Raw genomic sequence first — 17978 nt, forward strand, 5'->3', positions numbered from 1 at the left:
TCAAGAGTCAAGAGGCGACCCAAAGATGAATGGATCATGGATGATGTACGAGTATCTGAGGAACGAGGAACAAGGAACGGCCTTGTGGAGAAGGGAGGGTCAGGACGGGTGAAATGCCACCACATCAGATCGCGTCCCTCTTTCGGTCAAGGCGACAGGCGCCAACACGAGCCTTTTGCCTTGTGCTAGGCTGGTGGCTCCTGCTTCCATTGCGCTTATGCAGGAACCTGCAGCTACCGCCCGAGCGCCGAGCACCGAGCACCCAGCTCCCTCCTTCCTCCTTGCTCACCTCCATCCACATTCCCTTGACTCTGTACGGAGTATTCCCTTTATCAAAGAGAGAGGCTGTTGGTCTAGAGTCCCGACTGCTCGTCCTTTCGGCTCCTCCATCACCGCATTGCGGGATGCATGGCTGTTTTGCGCCAGCGAATCTCGAACCTCTTGCTCGTATCTGCTTCTGCATCTGTAACCAGTTGAACGGCTCGTCGTTGAAACACTTTCCATCCAGGAAAAGCCACGCCGATCATTCAGTTCAACTTGAGACTCGCTTGTCGTTTGTCACCACAGCGACCATGTGCCTAAATTTCGCTTGTTTGGCAGACACGATAGAGTGTGCACATGACCCCGGTGCTTAAGCAGTTTGTGGTTTGAATCGGCGCCTTCGATCGAAAATCACTGTTCCCCCAAAGTCCACTACGAGTACTGCGAGCACTGCGAGTACTCCATACTCCGTACTTGGTGGGTGCTAGGACTCTAGGAGGAGTGCTAGCATTTTCCGAGTACTCGTAGTAACGAGGGCGTCTTGCCACTCTGAGTCTTGACCGCCAACTTGAAGCTGAACAACCTGTGAACCAATCCTATCCAAACTTCGACCGCTTCACGTCAATAACCACCCGGAAAGCCACCACCCTTTGCTGTTGGCCATTCAATGTTGCATTTGAAGGGAGAACCTTTGGGTCTTCCCGCCTTCTCCTGCAGACCGCTTGCAGACCTGCATTTAGCGTATCCTTCCCAGGCAAGTTCCTGCACCACGTAGCCGATTATGCAAGGGCATCGCTGAATGCACGACGATGCGAGAGAAAATTTCTCCTGCATTAACCTTTCCGCGCAACGCCTGGATGGCCACCAATTATTTTGACCTCTCGCATCATTCATTGCTCAACCAGTGATTATCACCTAGTGCAAATCCTTTCAAGGCTTTGCATCTCCACATTGAGACCATTTTCGAATACTACAGCACCCGACCGTTTTTGGCGTTTCCCTTGTGGGCCAGCGCTCTCTCAGCACCGTACCGAAGAGGGAAGTTCCTTTCGGCGGAATCTACGAGTACAGACTGGTTGAGTTTGAATTTCCAGGTTGCGTGACCTGCCTGCCAATGACAGTCTCAACGCACCGCTTTCGAGAAATCTAGGCTGTCTTTTCAATCTCGGATTTGTACGCCCAAAATCACTATCCACATTTCAAGCACAGTTTGTCCCTCTTGAAGTTGTGACACGCAATTTAATGGCACCACGGAAGATACAGAAGGCCGTGAGCAAGCTACACAACGGTCGAAATCCACCCAAGCAAACCGTCAGTGCACAAAAAGTCTCCGAGACTCCAGCGGCTGCTCCGATCGAGTTACAGCAAGCACTTCTCGATGTCTTTTGCCGCGCCTTCTATGATGGCCACCTCCAGGACCAGCATCACCATGTAAATGCTACCATTCAAGTGGTGAAGGGCCATCTCTTTATGCGGGATTTTGCCAAGGCGTTCGCCCATCAAGAATACATGGATGCATATGCTCTCCGGTGGAGCGCCAGCCGTGCCCTTGGGTATCTTGATCTTTTACTACACGGCGACCTGCAGCCCGTCTGGCTCAGCGAAATCAATGCAAGTGGGCCAGATGACAACGCATATGATGACCCACTACAAACCACGTCCATGTCCACGTCCACGTCCAGGCCCAGTACCGGCGCTTGTAGAGTCGCCTGCATTGGAGGTGGCGCGGGCGCGGAGGTGGCTGCATCTGCGGCTGCAACGCTACTATCTTCTTTGTCGCTGTCCCAAGCGGAAATTCACGCCATCGACATTGCAGACTGGTCGAGTTGTGTTGAAAAGCTGACGGCCGCTTTGACCCAGCCGCAGATATTGTCTACCCATGCGAGTGAGAGCGCGAAGGCTGCGAATAAACCCCTTATTGACCCCGCTCGTCTGCAGGTTTGCTTTTCGCAACACGATATCTTGAACGTCAACGAGAGTATTCTTCGTGAATTGCTTGGTGGCGTTCATTTGTGTACGATCATGTTCACATTGAACGAGCTGTTTACGAGTTCAATAGCACGCACGACCGCATTCTTGTTGGCGCTTGCTGATACCCTGGCATTGGGTTCGTGGCTGCTGGTCGTCGACAGTCCCGGCAGTTATTCCGAGGTCAAGTTGCGGGACAACGACGCAGCAAAACCCAAGCGTTATCCTATGAAGTGGCTGCTCGATCACACACTTCTAGAGATTGCAGGAGCGGGAGGGAAGAGCAGTAAGTGGAGGAAACATGTCTCTGACGATTCACGATGGTTTAGACTGAGTCCGTCGCTGAAATATCCCATGGATCTTGAGAACATGAGGTATCAGATTCATCTCTATCAAAGAATAGAACCCGAAGTTTCATGACCTGTGCTCTCAATTCTATCAGGGCTTTTCCCGTTTCCCATTCGAATGATGGCTTCGCTCTGTCTATCTTGTCTACTCGTCATCGTCATCGCCCTCCTCGTTGACCACGTTGAAGAATCGAAGCTCATAAACACCCTTGCTCGTAGACACCACACGGAGCCAGTCACGGAGTTGCTGCTTCTTGAGGAACTTCTTGGTCCTGTGCCCACAAGTATTAGCCCGCTGTCCCCTTTCTTGCCAAGGAACCCTGCAAACGTACAAGTATTTCAAGTAGCGGCCCGAGAAAGGAATGTGTGCGACGACCTCGATCTTGCCCTCTCCGACCTGCGAGATGGAGACATTGTCGCCGAGGTTGTTGGTGCGGCCTTCGACCTTGATGCGGTCGTGCAGGAACTTCTCGAACGCGGCCAGGTCGAAGATCTTGTCGCTCACCGGCTGGCTGGCGTTGATCACGTACTGTCGATAGGAGTCAGCATTGAGCGTTGCGATCGTCCGTCGCGAAAATGCCAGAGACAGAGAAAACTCACCTTCTTGGTCACTTTGGCCTTGGATCCTTTGCCCTTCTGGCTGCGAGCCTACAAATTCCCGGAAAAAAATGGAAACCTTAGCCTACTGTTCTCTTCGTCATATCCCCCGGTTGCGTTGTTGTCCAACGCAACCTTCAGGGAGGGGCGTAGAAGCAGCAAAGCGGTTCGGTCTGGCGGACTTACCTGAGTCTGTGTGGGTGCCATTATAATGGAGAATGAAGAGAGTACCTGAGGTAGATGTGTGTGGTCGGTCGCAAAGAAATTTATATCCTGCGCCTTTTGAGAGGGGTGTGGTTGAGAGTGCCGAAGAAATGATGCGGTCTCGAAATGTTCAATCTTCACTTTGGGGAATTTTGGAGGCTGTGGGTGCGGAAATTTAGGGCTCGGCGAGGCTAAACCGCTTTTACCGGCCTTGGCGCTTCTTGAGGTCCAGCCTTGCGGCGCCCCTTTTGACCTGCAACTGCATCTTCGCCCTTTTCTGTGTGGGAGAAAAGTATGCTTGAAATATCGGTTGAGTGATGTCAATGATATGATTGTGGAATGGGATATGTTTCTATGCATCTATCTTCAGCGATCGACCGGACCTCAATTTGATTTTCAAGTCTAAATGATGCTCAGTAGTCCTCTTTTGGAGCGATCCCTTAAGAGAAGCGCTATGGTGGACGACTATACCGAGAACAAGCGACATCAGAATGAGTTGAGAAGGCGTCAGGTGGTCATTGGCCAACCCACCATGATCTTGACATTTGCATTTCTTAATGATCATAGCGTCTTGATTTTCTCGCCGTTCCAGTGATCACCACGCCATCTCCTTGATCTCGGCGGCTGCCTGGCGATCATGCCGCCATGCATGTTTCAAAATTATGTCAGAGTTCGTTTCTTGTTTGAATTATTTGCGGCCTCGAAGAAGGGCATAATACCCTATCTATCCGTGCTCTAGAAGTGGACGATGGGGTCATGGAAATCGCCAGCACCAAGACTCATGGGTTTAATTTGGGGGCTATGAACTCACGAGTGCCAATATCAGTCACTCCGTCGGCCTTCGACCCAAATGTATTCTCCAACATGTGAACGCGTAAACATCAGAAAGAAAAAAAAGCACGGGGAACAAAAGAGAAGAAGAAAACAAATAAACGAACATCAGCATCAAGAGAATAACTATATGAGCTCAGCTGCACTGGATATATATTCTCACAAACCATGATCACGAAGCCAACGGTCTAGGAGTAGAAAGATCACCAACTAGAGCTGTGAGCACGAATTGCAAACTACACTCAATGCGACCCATTTTTCATAGTTTGGGATTTTGAATGGGAGTTACGAGCAGGCCTGTCCCTTTCTTGTCCCGTCACACTCATGCGACAAGTGTACGAGTAATTCCAATCTGCAGGTAGGTAGGTGCAGCCCATCCTTTACTCTGAGGCTTAACATATGGCACAGTCACGTAGAGATAACCATGCTGAGACTGAATGGCCTTACGCCTGTCCCCTTGAGACAGAGAGAATTTGCCACCGTGAGGAGTATGGTCGTTGATAGCAATGTTTCAATTTTTGGGGGTGTTTATGCATTGACAAATCGAAGTACGCATTCTAATCTAGTTTTCAGGATCGGTTGCACCACTAGCTCTGGAGAGTAAAGGTTGCATATGTGTAGACTTCGCCCATTCTGGGCCGATTCTCCTTGTCGTCCTTCCTCTTGATCTTCTCCATCTTCTCCTTCTCCTCAGAACAATACGATGGAGCAAGAGCAGGGAAGGAGGGAGGAAGAAGAGGCAAAGCCCCGGGCGGGTCCTGGTCTGTCAGCTATTGTTAGTCATCATCATCAAGACAATATGAGTGGGATTCGTGCCAATTGACAGCAAAGGCTGCTCGGCAGCAACAGCAGCGGCCGGAAGAGAGTCTTGTAGCGGGCTTATAACCTCAACAGCAGACGGGAGAATTGGTGATGGCGATGGCAGGCTCGTAACCTGCAAAGAGGGCGGAAGGATTTGCTGTGCTGGGCTCATAGCCTGTCGGGCCGGAGGAGGAATTTGTGGTGCCGGGCTCATTACCTGTTCATCCATTTCTAGAGGACGGAAAGAGAGTGCTTCAAGCTCTCCATTGGGCAAACCCACGTATAACTTAAAGAAACAACAACAAAGTCTAACATACCTTTGAAACATGCTCGACTCTCCACAGAAACACGACGCAACGCGCTCAACTTAGCTCACTTTTAGTGTATCATGTGACACAGGATGATCTGATCCCCAGAACGGCACCATGATCTATCAGTGATCACAACAATTAGAACGCTGTGTGTAATCTTCACTGGGACGACAGGGAGCTCAAGACGATGTGATTGGGAGGCCGTCAAGATCGTGGCGACACACCATTATCATTCCCGAACGACACAATAACCAGAGCGGCATACGGCATATTAATTCACCTCAGGAGGGCAGTAAGGTCAAGACGATGTGAATGTTAGATTGTAGCGCTGATTTAGTGAAGTACCATGATTCTAGAACAATAAAATGATCTAGGCGGTATCAACGTTCACCTCAGGAGGACGGCGAGATCAACACGATGTGAATGCCTAGACATCAGAAATGTGAAGGTCGAGGTCGAGGTAGTTTGGTTTGTACCTTAATCCTGGTCTGTCACCTGTGTCTCATGACTCTGACAAGGCTGTACATAGTTTGCAGGCGCCGAGATCGGAAGCTTTGCAACTTTGCAGACTTCTGATTGGTCGTGCGGAACAGCCTGTAGCTGGCTGACTGACTGCCAACTCTGAAAATAAACTATTGTGCTGGCAGCGAGGACAGGCTTGCTCCGGTCCTATGGTTGTGCCATGTCCTTTCTCCAAAGGGAAACCTGTAACTGGATGCCCAGGCCGAAAACCTTTCCCAGACGCTGGCACAGCCTTATCAAGTTTGGCAAGGCTGAAGACGGCCGGCCAGCGGCCAGCGGCCAGCGGCCAGCTGCCCCCTGCCCCTGTCTGCCACTCTCCTTGGTCCCCCGTACTCCTACCGTACTCTTCAAATCCTTTTCCTCCACTTTTTCAGCTTTGACCCCATTCAAATCCATAATCATGCCGGTAAAATCGATTTCGGGCCACCTTTCCTTGATCAATCTTATTCACTTCCGCTAATGAGAGCCCTCGAAGTCTTCACCGCCGGGGTGAAGTTCTTTGATCCTTGTCCCCTGCCCCTCCACTACAGCCAATGAATCACGCTAATGGAGCAGGCAGTGGTTCTTCAGATCAAAATACAAGTGCTTGTTGTGAATCCGGCGGTCAATGATCCTTGGCAACAGGATATTTTCTATCTATATATTCCTCCTTTGCCCGGCGCTTGCTTTCTCTCCTCTTTCCTTTCTTTTTTTCCCTTAGCTCTCTTTGCCTTTTGGCTTAGATCAAGTGTAGTATCTGTTCTTTTCAGTTTAATCTCTGAAATCATCCTACGGGATGAATACATTGATTATTCTCATTTTTGGATCTGGCTGGTCAAATCCCTCTGTGCTTGCGCAATGGATTTCTGGCACCGTGTCCTTGGTCTTACACTACCACCTTGTGATGCGAACAAAAAACCCCTTTTCATCATTGTTCCTTTGCCTCTGAGCAAAGCTTTGGAGAAGAGTGAATGGTAGTCGACCGAGATTGCAAGTGACGTGAACTGACACCTGACACCTGACACAAGGGGCATGGGAAATCTTTGCAGGTCATTGCTCGGCGGGCGGCGAGAATATCACGGTTAACAACAATCGTCCTCGTTGCAGGCACGGAGTAACAGCCCAGTTCCTTGTCGTAGAATTCCATCAAATCTAGAATACCCTCATGTATACTGCATAAATCCGTGCCCAGCGACGTCAGATCTGAGTTCACATTGCAGTATCTCATCGATTTTTCTCAAATTTCTGGGTACCTAGCGACCTATATCCACGAACCAAGTCCAAAGACTCTTCATTTCCTTGCCAGTGAACGGGGACATGTCAGACGATACAGCCATGACCAACCCTCCGGCAGGGCCATCCTCACCACATGTAGACCCCGCGATTTTTACGTCGTTGCAGACGAAAATCGACGAAGAAAGCGCGATTCGAGATGAACTAAAAGCCCACGTCGAGAATTTACAAAAGCAAAGTCGTCTTACTCAGTCAATTCTGTCGCGGATCCACAACACCTCCTCCTCCGACCTTGACGATCGAATTCTGAAACCTGCTGCGGATGCACTGTCCGAACAGGCTGCCACCGTCAAGAACCTTGGCCAGTCCGCCTCCAAGTACCCTTTCTACAAGTGGAATTCGATCTGGCAAAGAGATATTCAAGCGGTAATCAGCAGTATACAACTGTCTGGCTGGCTGAAGAGCGGAAATCTGGTCACTCTGGAAGAGGTTGGCCAGCGCTTGAACGGTGAGCAGAACGCAGGCTACCACTACGAGAGCTTTTGGACTGACATGCCGTTTCTCCCGCAGTCCCCGTCAATCTAAAGAGCGAAGACACCTTCCACATTACCATTGAAGATTACCTCATTGCGCTGACGAACACGATCGAAGAACTTGCCCGCCTTGCCCCGAACGCAGTCACTCTGGGGGACTACATGCGACCGCTTCAGATCTCGAAATTCATCAAGGATGTCCACGCAGGCTTCCAGCTGCTCAACCTGAAGAACGACATACTTCGCCGACGATCTGATGGGGTCAAGTACTCGGTAAAAAAGGTGGAAGATGTGGTGTACGACCTAAGTCTGAGAGGATTGATCCCGAAATCTTGAGACGCGGTGGGATGAGATAGACGATCAAGGGACTAGGCGTGATACATATTGTGCACAAGACCTTGCTACGAGACTCCGTGGCCGTGTCCGTTGTTGGACCAGACGGGGTCGTGCAGGATATCGAGCGGGATGCCTCGAGCAACGCTCCTACACCTGATCGTAGCCAAAGAGAGTGGTAAGGTGTGGCGCGATGAATTGCCTCTTGCCTCGCCGTAGGTCTCGAATCAGAACGCATAGAATTTGGTATGTAGCCAGATATTGTTCGGTTTCCGGGCGAGCTGCTATGGAAACGCTGGTGCGGCCGAACCTGGAGCATGTCGACATCACAATGAATTGACGGTCAAATAAACTCAAATGGAGACGCAGGGGTCTTTCTAAGAAGCCTGGGTCTGTTGCAAAGACATGGATTCAAAAAACTCCTGTGTAGAATGCTTCACTTCCCACAGTGCTCGATCTCTCATGGGATCGATGATCTACATTTCCAATTAAGCTAAGATTACACCAGCTGTGATTCCTTTGATTCCCATTCATTCCAATCATGGCGCAGTCTGCTTCTTAAACTCCTCACCATCAACCCTTGCAGAGCTCTCAGCAGTTGCCGGCTCCCTCAGACCGTTGCTGCTCTGCGTCCCGAGCTTGACATTGACGCCGCCACTCCCAACATTCACGGTCCGTTGGTCGGCAGACTGGAGATCAGCAGAGGCGCCGCCCACGGGCTGATCTGGGAGTGGCAGCTTCGCTTTCACGCGGTCGATTTGGTCTTGCTTCGATTCTTGCTCGGATAGGAGTTGCTGTGTGTGTAGACAAATGTGAGTTGATTAGAAAAGAGCAGGAGGCGGGGACGGAGGACAGCTCATGACGGGAAAACGTACCTTTAGTGCAGAGACATCGGAGTCTTGGGGTGTTTTGCCGTCGTGGTATTTCGACTCTTGAGCCTCGAGCTTGCGAACGTCCTCGCTGGTGACGTGATAGGTTTGTTCAGACATATTGGGCTGGTTTGAGTGATTGGTCGCGCTTTGAAGTGTGCTTGGGTAGACCTAGAGAGTCGGGGCTTTTGGTATTTGCAGATGGCTAGAGGAGGTGGTACTTCAAAAATTCTTTACTCTTTAAGAAAGATTCTCATCCTGGACATTTGACCATTTCACGCTGGCAAAGGAAAGACGTCACTCTTGGTTGAAGCCCACCTGGCCATGGCTGCGAGCATGGTTTGAGATTCTCATTGGCAATCATAGCGACTTGTTGACCTTCAGCTCCCTCACTAGACCAGGGGAATACTGGGGAAAGAGTTCAACAGTGGCCCTTCAGAGCAAATCCCGTCCATTATGGTGGAGAAGGTCAAGACCTTTTTCTACGTCATAACGTTGTTGGGTTGACGTCTTGGAAAACCATGCCGAAAGATTTCCATCGCCGTTTGTCGAATAGGGATGCGAGCCATCCATGCTATGGCCTGGGGTTGCGGAAAACAGACAACCACGGTGTGAAGCTTCCGAGCCAATCATATCATCCTCGTACCTGAGAACGTGATTCGTGTACTTGGAACCCTCTAGAATCACCCTGCGTGCTGTGAAATGGCTCTGGGGACCCTGTTGTGAATAAGGCTCCAAGGGAGGATTACAAGACGCTCTGTCTCCTGTGTTCAAGGTCTATTGAAATCGAGTTCCAGATCATCTATACAAAATTCCCAGTCCATAGTGATGTCGGCGTTATTGAAATCGGCCCAGAGCTCTATTCGAGACAGGTTGTTCCATCGACGATGACTGTAGTCTCGTAGAGAGACATTTAGGACTTCATGGTAACCAGCTGGAAAATCAACCCTCCAGATCAAGTCAGACTTTATTGCTCCATCAGATGGAGAAGCTGGCCCAACAGCCACGGTGCCGCGCAGGTTGAATGTAACGGAATTGATGGGGAAGTTTAGCGGCTTTACGCTGAAAGAATAAAGATTCAATGAGGTGTCCCCGTCATTCGAGGTGATCGAAGGAAGCCGTGTGGGTTCCTCGTGTCCATGCATAGGCCTGATGCTCGAGTCAATGTTGTACCGTGAGCCATGGAGTGCATTTGGCTTTGACACGGCACAATTGAGATCGTGTTCAGATATCAAGCCTTCAAATCTTGGATGGCTTGGTTTGAAGGGGTAGAAGCCTTCAAAGATCAAGCCATGATAGGGTTCTGTGAGGATGCCCCAGCCAGTCGAGGTGTCAATGTCATCGAACTGCATGGTCGTAAGCTTGACGCATATTGCTAGCGAGGTATCCTCTTACGTGCAACAAAGATCCCCCGTCTTCGAAAAAGGTTTGATCTGGCGTTGCAGAAGCAGTGTTGAAGAGCACACCAACCACAAAGCACATCATGACCGCTGTGTGCAGGCGGACGAGCCTCCAGACAATCGGCTGAGCTGATGCCGAGAGACAGGAAACAACCATTTTCCAACCAGCTTCAAGGAGATTGTTCCAATATAAATGAGTGAAAGCCGCGGTGAGAAAAGCCACCCGATAATAAATATGATAGAAAACCATCCTGCTTCCTACCACGGCCTCCTTAGATTTTAGTGTTGTAGTCCAGAGGCCAACATGTCTTGCGATCTATCTTTCAGCCACTGGGGGGCCTTGAATTCAATATACAGAGCGTCAATTCGATCTAGTGATGTAGCTGAAAGCCATAAAAGATGGTATGGCTCCTGGACTGCATGGCTCAACCGAAGGAGCATAACCATTGCACATGGAGGAATCCGGAGAGCGATCAGCGAAGCCCTCCTTTGATATGACATGTCATTTGAAAAAAAAGAGTGTGCGAGTAGGGCTTGGGAATCGACCGTGCAGGCGCATTGCCTATATTCTTCGCAAGGCCTGCGAACATCTCTTTCATCCTTTCTCGTTGACTCTCGTCATTCTAGGCGGTTGTACACCCATGGTGCGAGGGAAACTTGGTATCTTTTCTTGTGCCCGCAATGCCCCGTGACCCGTTGATCGGCCTGGTTGGCAAGCCTTCATCAGGTAAATCCACCACATTAAATAGGTGCGGCCTCTATCCACTACGACCAGACCCTCCAAGCCCCTGCTCACGCTCCTTCACAGCTTGACGGATGCCTCTTCGAAAGTTGGTCAGTCTTCGATAAATTCCCCATAGACGGAAGAGGAGGGTCAGGCTGATATCTTTTTGCGCAGGCAATTTCCCGTAAGATTCCGATATCCTTTTCGTACAAAGGGCCCAGACTAAACAATTCGCCAGTTTCACGACGATAGATCCTCAACGTGCGGTAGGATACCTCCAGATCGATTGCGCATGCGTGCGACATGGCCTGGCTGAAAAGTGCAAACCGAACTACGGGTCATGCTTGAATGGCAAGAGATCAGTCCCCATTGAATTACTCGATGTCGCCGGTCTCGTACCTGGCGCACATGAAGGCAAGGGACTAGGGAACAAATTCCTGGATGATTTGCGGCATGCAGATGCTCTGATACATGTGGTCGATGTAAGCGGAACAACAGATGCAGAGGGCAAAGCCACCCGAGGCTACGATCCCAGTGTGGATGTCGAATGGTTACGAGGAGAAATCGTGCGATGGATCCAAGGAAACCTGATGGAAAAATGGGGAAGTATCAAGAGAAGGCATATAGCCGTCAAAGCCACGGCTGTGGATACCTTACAAGGACAATTCTCAGGCTACGGAAGTACAACCAGTATTGTTGCGCGATGTCTCGATCGCCTTCAGCTCAAACAACCTCTTGAGGAATGGAGCGATGAGACCATTCTAAAGGTCGTCAACGCATTCACGGACGAGAAATTCCCCACCATCCTCGCTCTCAACAAAATTGATCACCCTGATGCCGATCGGAATATTGCCAAAATTGCCAAACAACAGCCACCTGACAGCATCGTCCTCTGCTCAGCCATCTCAGAAGTCTTCTTGCGACGACTAGCAAAGCAAGGTTACATCAAATACAAAGAAGGCGCAGAGTATCTGGATACGAGAGAAGATCTGATCGAGCAGGGAGATCCTGATGGTGGAGGGCTCAAAGAAATGGACGACAAACTAAGTCAAAGAATCGAGAATCTCAAAGATATGGTCCTGTACCGATTTGGAAGTACTGGTGTTGTCCAAGTATTGACCCGAGCAGCCGCATTACTTGGACTTGTACCCGTTTTCCCTGTCAAGAACATCCATACCTACAGCTCTGGCGTCAACAGCTCGTCAGCGGTCTTCCGCGATTGTGTGCTTGTGAAGAAAAACAGCACGGTGGCCGACGTGGCTCGGAAAGTCATGGGCGACGCACCAATCGCTTTTATTGAAGGCGACGGTGGCCGAAGAGTGGCAGAGGACCAGGTCGTGAGCGTGGGCAAGAACGATATCCTTTCTTTCCATGTTGGAAGATGATGGTCAAGAGTTTTGCTCCTTTTACAAACACTATTTACAATACAGCTCTGATGAGGAAGACTCCCATGGGGACAGAAACGCCAGGTCGTATGCCCGCTAATGCCCTTTCTATTATGGCTTGTCAGCAAATTCGGAACCATGACAACCAACGCGGTCTTGTGGGGGTATTCAACTCTCACCTTGCCTCTTTCATCGTTCATTCCGATCACAGGATCTGGTGCCTTGGGATGGTCCTCCTTGGCCCGCTTGTTGTTGTCGCCCTCGTCCTGTCGACTGATCGCTTGGCTGCCATCCTCGAGCGACTCATGTTTCTTCATGGCCTTATGCGACTGTTCCGATTGCACGTCCAGGCCGTCTCGCTTCACAGCATGCTCATCGCCATGCCTCCCTTTCCAGCCAGACGTCGCATCGCTGTCGTTGGCGCGAAGAAACGTGGTCGTTGAGAGCGAGCGGATGCCAACCCGGGAAGCATGTTGTCTCGACCACGGGAGGAGATTCGCTATGGCCTGCGGCGGTAGGCGAGGCATGATATGTAATGGCTTAATGACACACTGATATTCCGTTACGATGAGGTGGGGGAATAAATCGGGTCCGAGCGACGAGGGTGACCTTTTTGGAGATCGCTTGCACCCCGTGTTCGAAACGAGGAGAGCAGAGGCCAGGCAAAGACCAAAGTAATATATCCGCACGTCGGATTCAACAACGCAGGTACAATTCGAGGTTGTGGAGTCCGAGCCCTCCCTCTTATGTATGCCCCGGATCAACAGTGTCAAACGATGTCGAAATCATGACGACATTTGCAGGGGTCCAATGGGGGGCGACCTCCACGGGCTTCACCTGGAACATTGTTCCTTTGGTAACACTTTAAGACGTCGGTGCGCCAATGTGTTTAAAAGTGCGCGTGTAGATGGACGTGGTTTTATGCTACTTACTATATGTACCTTATTTGCTCGAGCCCCAGATATCTCATGGTGAAGCAATAAGCCAACTTGCCGGCTTCATTCTCATTCCCTCCGTCGCTCCAAGCCGACCGTGACGACCCCCGCACGCTCCCATCAGCCGTTGTCTCTCCCCTTTGGATATTTTCTCCTCTCGGGAGAACGAGTGCTCTTGTGCTAATGATGCATCAGCCGTCGATTTTGTGCAATGGAGAGCGGCACTTGGGCTAAGGATGAGGCGGGCTGGCGGCGGCGGCGGCGGCGGCAAGGCTGAATGGGGCTCCCGCGCTCGGCTAAAGCTTCTGCGTCAAAACGACGGGTATCGTCTCGCCATTCCTGGCGTCCTGATGCCCACTTGCGCGTCGACAACGTTCAACATGCTTCTTTTGAGGGTGGGCCCCGGCATGTAGAATCGTTGGGGATTCTGAGATGCTCCCTTTGCCCTGAAGATGATCTGCTTGGCTTATGTCTCTCATTTTCGTGTGCTTGAATGGATACATAATAGGCCCATGTTTCTCTTCTTTCTGATCGTGGGCTGACTTTGTTTACGACTCTTTGGTGGCTTTGTCCCGCTCCGGTCTCGGTCCTTGAATTTCCAGCAGCGTTTCTGGGCATTTAAGGTGTCAACGACTTTCTACCTACTTCCTGTATATTACTGTATACAAGTCCCTGCGTACCCATTTTTGTGCATACCTCCTACGACAAGTACTATTGCAAACGGCGTAATACTTACCCACTCGGCCACTAGTTGGCCAGCACCGCTCTCACACGTACGAGTGGCAATGGGCAGCATGAAACCCTCCTGGAGTGAGGTCGCCACCCGCCGACGGCATGAGATCGAGAGCGCGATCCCCAGCGAATGGCTCGTGCCTCGGCATTTACTACAGAAGGCGCGAACCACCATGACGGCTCTGGCCTTATCGCGAGTATCTGGAATACTGACGGCGTGGGAACTCGAGGTCACGGAGATGCGAGCGGTCGATATCCTCGCAGCACTCCATGCGCGGAAATTCAGTTCATTCGATGTCACGATGGCCTTCTGTAAGAGGGCTGCGGTTGCCCATCAAGCGGTAGGTAACCCTAGCGAAGGAAGATTCGATGCGTGATGTTGCGCTGATGATAGTTAGCTGTGCTAATCAGATGAAATTCCGAAGGTAGACCAATTGTGTGGCTGAATTTCTGTTTCAGGATGCGCTGGAACAGGCGAAACAGCTTGATGAGTACATGCGAGTGAACGGGAGACCCAAGGGAATGCTTCACGGCTTGCCGATCTCTGTCAAAGAACATGTCTTCGTCCACGGAACCAGAGCCACATCTGGAATAATTGCTTGGGCCGATCAAATAAGTCCTTGCGATGCTCTTATAGTGCAGACTTTCAGAGAGCAAGGGGCAGTATTCCACGTGAAAACGACCAATCCGCAGACATTGATGGCCATCGAGACGGAGTCGAATCTGTTCGGGCGCACTTTGAATCCTTATAACCCGAATTTAACTTGTGGTGGTAGTACCGGAGGGGAGGGGGCATTGATAGCCATGGGAGGAAGTGTCTTAGGGATCGGGACTGATATCGGAGGCTCCATACGGGTTCCCAGCGCGTTCTGCGGAATCTATGGCCTGAAGCCGAGCGTTGGCAGGTTGCCCCATAGTGGTCTTTGTGGTCTCCACGACGGGATGCAGAATGTTATCGGTGCAGTTGGCCCATTGGCTAGGTGTCTTGAAGATATCGAATTATTCTGTTCGGCAGCACTGGTGAACCGTCCTTGGGACCGTGAGCCTTCAATGATCGAAATGCCATGGAAGAAGGAGGTGCAAACATCGACGAAGCTCAAGTTTGGGGTGATATGGAATGATGGGTTGGTCCGACCACATCCACCAGTGGCCAATGCTCTCCAGGAAGTGGTCTCCAACTTGAGGAGCTCAGGCCACATCGTCGTTGATTGGGATGCCGGCCTCCATGAGGCTCTGACAAAAGCAGTCAACGAAGCATATTTCCTCGATGGTGGGAAAGAGTACTGGGAGGCTCTAGACGCTAGCGGAGAGCCGCCCGTGCCAATGCTTGAATGGATCTTGAAGACCCACGGGGGTCGCTCATATACTGTCGAGGAGACATGGAAGGTGTGAATGAATAAACTTCTCTTCGTTGTCGGTAAAGGTTGCTGACACAGCGACAAGCTGAACGCACAGGTTGATCTCCTGCGAACAATGTACGCCAGACAATGGAATGCTGTAGGTATCGATGCTATCATTTGTCCGGCAAGTCCAACCATGGCTTCTGTCCATGGAGAAAGCCGATACTGGGGCTATACTAGCGTTTGGAACGCGCTTGATTATTCGGCGGCCGTGATACCGTACAGAACAATCCGGGCCTCTGACAAACGGGATGACTCAGGAGAAAACCCAGCAAGTCTGAGTGCCACCGATGATTGGTTTCGAGGACTGTATGGGACCCAAGGGTCTGCGAGATATGCAAAAGCACCAGTGGGCATTCAAGTCGTGACTAGAAGGCTCCAAGAGGAAAAACTGCTCCAGATCGTCGCACGAGTTGAATCGTCCTTGGTTTCTGCGGCGAATGGTATCGACGTAGGTGTTGCATCTGAAGCACACTCTGCAGAAGCAGACTTTGCAACTCAGCGATCACCACGGGAGGATAGCAGCTTATATAAAATCGCGGCCTCTGACCATGTGATGGCGGTTGCCGCTTGAAATATGGAAGGCGCATGGCGGTGGCCCATAGACAATATCAGATCAGCTCAAACTAGCAGGCCGCAGATTCCCATCTCAACCATTGTGGTTTGCCAATTCCATTGCTTGTTTGGATTATAGAGTCGCAGCGCCCAACACTTCTGCATAATCAGAAGAGCGGTCGTCGAATTCCCAAAGTCTTGCATAGACTCACCGACAATCCTCTGGATCAAATCCTCAAAGACAGATTGCTGAGACTCATCGGCCATGCAGCCAGATATGCAGATGGGCCAGATCAAACCACGCATATCCTGATAATCCTGGACTTGTTCCAGAGCGCTCATGGTTTTTTGAACAGCCATTTGGATATCTGGATGGCCGGGGAACGCACCGTGCACGATTGTGTATAACTGCACAAGAGCTGCGGAGGCAAACGCTGTGGTGACTTTGGACACCACGCTCTGATTCAGCTCAGGGCTTGCAGGGCATTGGCTGGTTTCTGCTGTAGAGCTTAGACTAAATTTTGATTCAAGAGTAGCGAGTCCTTTCTCTAGACTCTCCCGCACACTCTGGCTTCGTATGAGCAATTCTTGATCACTTAAGTCGTCCGCAAGCAGGGCTTGCTTTTTCCACACGTCCAAAATCGCCAGGTCGCCAATTGCCACCATCGCCCAGTTCTGGCAACCCACGACATCTTCAAGCTTGATGTGATAATCATGGAGGAGTGCTTCGTAGGCGAGGCGAGGGGTCGACCCTGTGGAGACGCAGGACAGTAAATCGAACCACAGCACAACGGCGACCAAGAACGGGAGAGCTTCTCTTTCAGGGCGGGGAGACGGTAATGGGCTTTGCTGTAAGCTCTCATCGACGTCCTGGCCAGGATGTAGCATTCTCGGCTCAAGGTTCTGGACAATTGATGCAAGTGCGTTGAGATGCAACTGCCAATCACTCACACCACCGCGAAAAAGCTGTTGCAGATGGGTTAACCGATTTAATTAGAGACCAAAAAACATCGTTTCGATATCAAGCGCAAATCTCACCTCAAAACTAATCAGCGACACTCCACAAGCGAGCACTTCCATCTGCCGGGTAGCTTCACTTGCGTCATTGTTCGCATGGTTTTCCTGCAGGAATAGCTGCAGGTCCCGCAACGCCTTGGAATGGTAGTTGTGGAGCTCGACGTATTTCTCACTCTGGTCGTGGTAGCGCAAGGTGTATTGATGTAGGGCAGCCAGACTCAGGGCAGCCTGGTAGAGAGGTCCGGTCTTAACGAGGAGCCATAGAAGCCAGCCGCGTCCTCGCTTCTCGAGATCATGTGTATAGAATCGGAATTGTAGCGGGAAGACGTAGTCGAAGTAGTGCATCAGCAGTTCAGCGTCCCGGTATTCGAAGACGTTTCGTCCCAGGGGTACGACATTCTGTACCCGCCGATTGTCGCTCGAGGAAGGAGTGTGTTGAGGTACCGCTCCTTGCTGCTCGTCGGCTGGTTCAGAGCTGTGAGGCTGCTGTGACTCTGTCGGAATCAACCTGTGAGGCCCTCCCCTTCCTCGATTGGAAGAGAGGGGTCCCTTGAGCGAAGGCAAATCTTCATCATCATCAAGCCGCTGCCCCGTACGGGGACGACTCCTACTCCTGAAACCCGAAGATGTTGACTTTCTCAGCAATCTGAAGTTCTCCTTGACCGCCTTCTTGATGTCTTTCCGATACACTCGCTCTAGTGGTCCGCCGTCAAGCCAGATTGGCTTTTCGCCGTAGCCGTGGCACTGTACCTTGCGGGAGGTGCACGCTCTGCAGAAAGGGCGTGTCTCGTCGCACTTCTTGTGTCGGACTCGGCAGGTCCAGCAGCCTTGCGTGCTGCGACTCATCTAGCTGGCTTGCTAGCTCACTTACGGTCCTTCATTGGGGCCCCCCGAATGTCGGATCAGTTGTCAAGAATCTGTCCAGTTGTCGGTGCTCTGCCGCTTGGGTACGTTATCCGCGGAGACTGTGACAGCTGTGACTATCCACTTTTCGATGCTTCGGGTTTGCTTTGCTACTCTCAAAAGCGACGATACGGTTGT

General features: G+C 51.0%; 9 protein-coding genes across 9 annotated transcripts; 4 read left to right on the forward strand and 5 right to left on the reverse strand.

Moving 5' to 3' along the window:
• Positions 1 to 1503: 1503 nt before the first annotated feature.
• On the forward strand, positions 1504 to 2649 carry A1O9_05398 (uncharacterized protein; the record flags this gene model as incomplete). Its single annotated transcript, XM_013404617.1, has 1 exon — positions 1504 to 2649. One exon carries the CDS (start codon positions 1504 to 1506, stop codon positions 2647 to 2649), a length of 1146 nt encoding a protein of 381 aa, XP_013260071.1.
• A 72-nt stretch (positions 2650 to 2721) lies between these two features.
• On the reverse strand, positions 2722 to 3380 carry A1O9_05399 (ribosomal protein L22e; the record flags this gene model as incomplete). The annotated part of the gene is made up of 2 exons (XM_013404618.1): positions 2722 to 3105; positions 3360 to 3380. 2 exons carry the CDS (start codon positions 3378 to 3380, stop codon positions 2722 to 2724), a joined length of 405 nt encoding a protein of 134 aa, XP_013260072.1.
• A 3776-nt stretch (positions 3381 to 7156) lies between these two features.
• A1O9_05400 (uncharacterized protein) lies at positions 7157 to 7923 on the forward strand (the record flags this gene model as incomplete). Its single annotated transcript, XM_013404619.1, has 2 exons — positions 7157 to 7562; positions 7625 to 7923. 2 exons carry the CDS (start codon positions 7157 to 7159, stop codon positions 7921 to 7923), a joined length of 705 nt encoding a protein of 234 aa, XP_013260073.1.
• Positions 7924 to 8459: 536 nt separating this feature from the next.
• Positions 8460 to 8909, reverse strand: A1O9_05401 (uncharacterized protein; the record flags this gene model as incomplete). The annotated part of the gene is made up of 2 exons (XM_013404620.1): positions 8460 to 8714; positions 8796 to 8909. 2 exons carry the CDS (start codon positions 8907 to 8909, stop codon positions 8460 to 8462), a joined length of 369 nt encoding a protein of 122 aa, XP_013260074.1.
• A 650-nt stretch (positions 8910 to 9559) lies between these two features.
• A1O9_05402 (uncharacterized protein) lies at positions 9560 to 10346 on the reverse strand (the record flags this gene model as incomplete). Its single annotated transcript, XM_013404621.1, has 2 exons — positions 9560 to 10135; positions 10185 to 10346. The coding sequence occupies 2 exons, from the start codon at positions 10344 to 10346 to the stop codon at positions 9560 to 9562; spliced, it is 738 nt and encodes a 245-aa protein (XP_013260075.1).
• Positions 10347 to 10870: 524 nt separating this feature from the next.
• On the forward strand, positions 10871 to 12298 carry A1O9_05403 (uncharacterized protein; the record flags this gene model as incomplete). The annotated part of the gene is made up of 3 exons (XM_013404622.1): positions 10871 to 10938; positions 10998 to 11027; positions 11152 to 12298. 3 exons carry the CDS (start codon positions 10871 to 10873, stop codon positions 12296 to 12298), a joined length of 1245 nt encoding a protein of 414 aa, XP_013260076.1.
• Positions 12299 to 12468: 170 nt separating this feature from the next.
• On the reverse strand, positions 12469 to 12750 carry A1O9_05404 (uncharacterized protein; the record flags this gene model as incomplete). Its single annotated transcript, XM_013404623.1, has 1 exon — positions 12469 to 12750. A coding segment is annotated over one exon (282 nt), but the record flags the coding sequence as incomplete, so codon positions are not given.
• A 1268-nt stretch (positions 12751 to 14018) lies between these two features.
• A1O9_05405 (uncharacterized protein) lies at positions 14019 to 15939 on the forward strand (the record flags this gene model as incomplete). The annotated part of the gene is made up of 3 exons (XM_013404624.1): positions 14019 to 14306; positions 14395 to 15351; positions 15409 to 15939. The coding sequence occupies 3 exons, from the start codon at positions 14019 to 14021 to the stop codon at positions 15937 to 15939; spliced, it is 1776 nt and encodes a 591-aa protein (XP_013260078.1).
• Positions 15940 to 15986: 47 nt separating this feature from the next.
• Positions 15987 to 17783, reverse strand: A1O9_05406 (uncharacterized protein; the record flags this gene model as incomplete). The annotated part of the gene is made up of 2 exons (XM_013404625.1): positions 15987 to 16886; positions 16959 to 17783. 2 exons carry the CDS (start codon positions 17781 to 17783, stop codon positions 15987 to 15989), a joined length of 1725 nt encoding a protein of 574 aa, XP_013260079.1.
• Between the last annotated feature and the right edge of the window lie 195 nt (positions 17784 to 17978).

This window comes from Exophiala aquamarina (assembly GCF_000709125.1).
Source record: "Exophiala aquamarina CBS 119918 chromosome Unknown aczIA-supercont1.4, whole genome shotgun sequence".
Lineage (NCBI taxonomy): Eukaryota > Fungi > Ascomycota > Eurotiomycetes > Chaetothyriales > Herpotrichiellaceae > Exophiala > Exophiala aquamarina.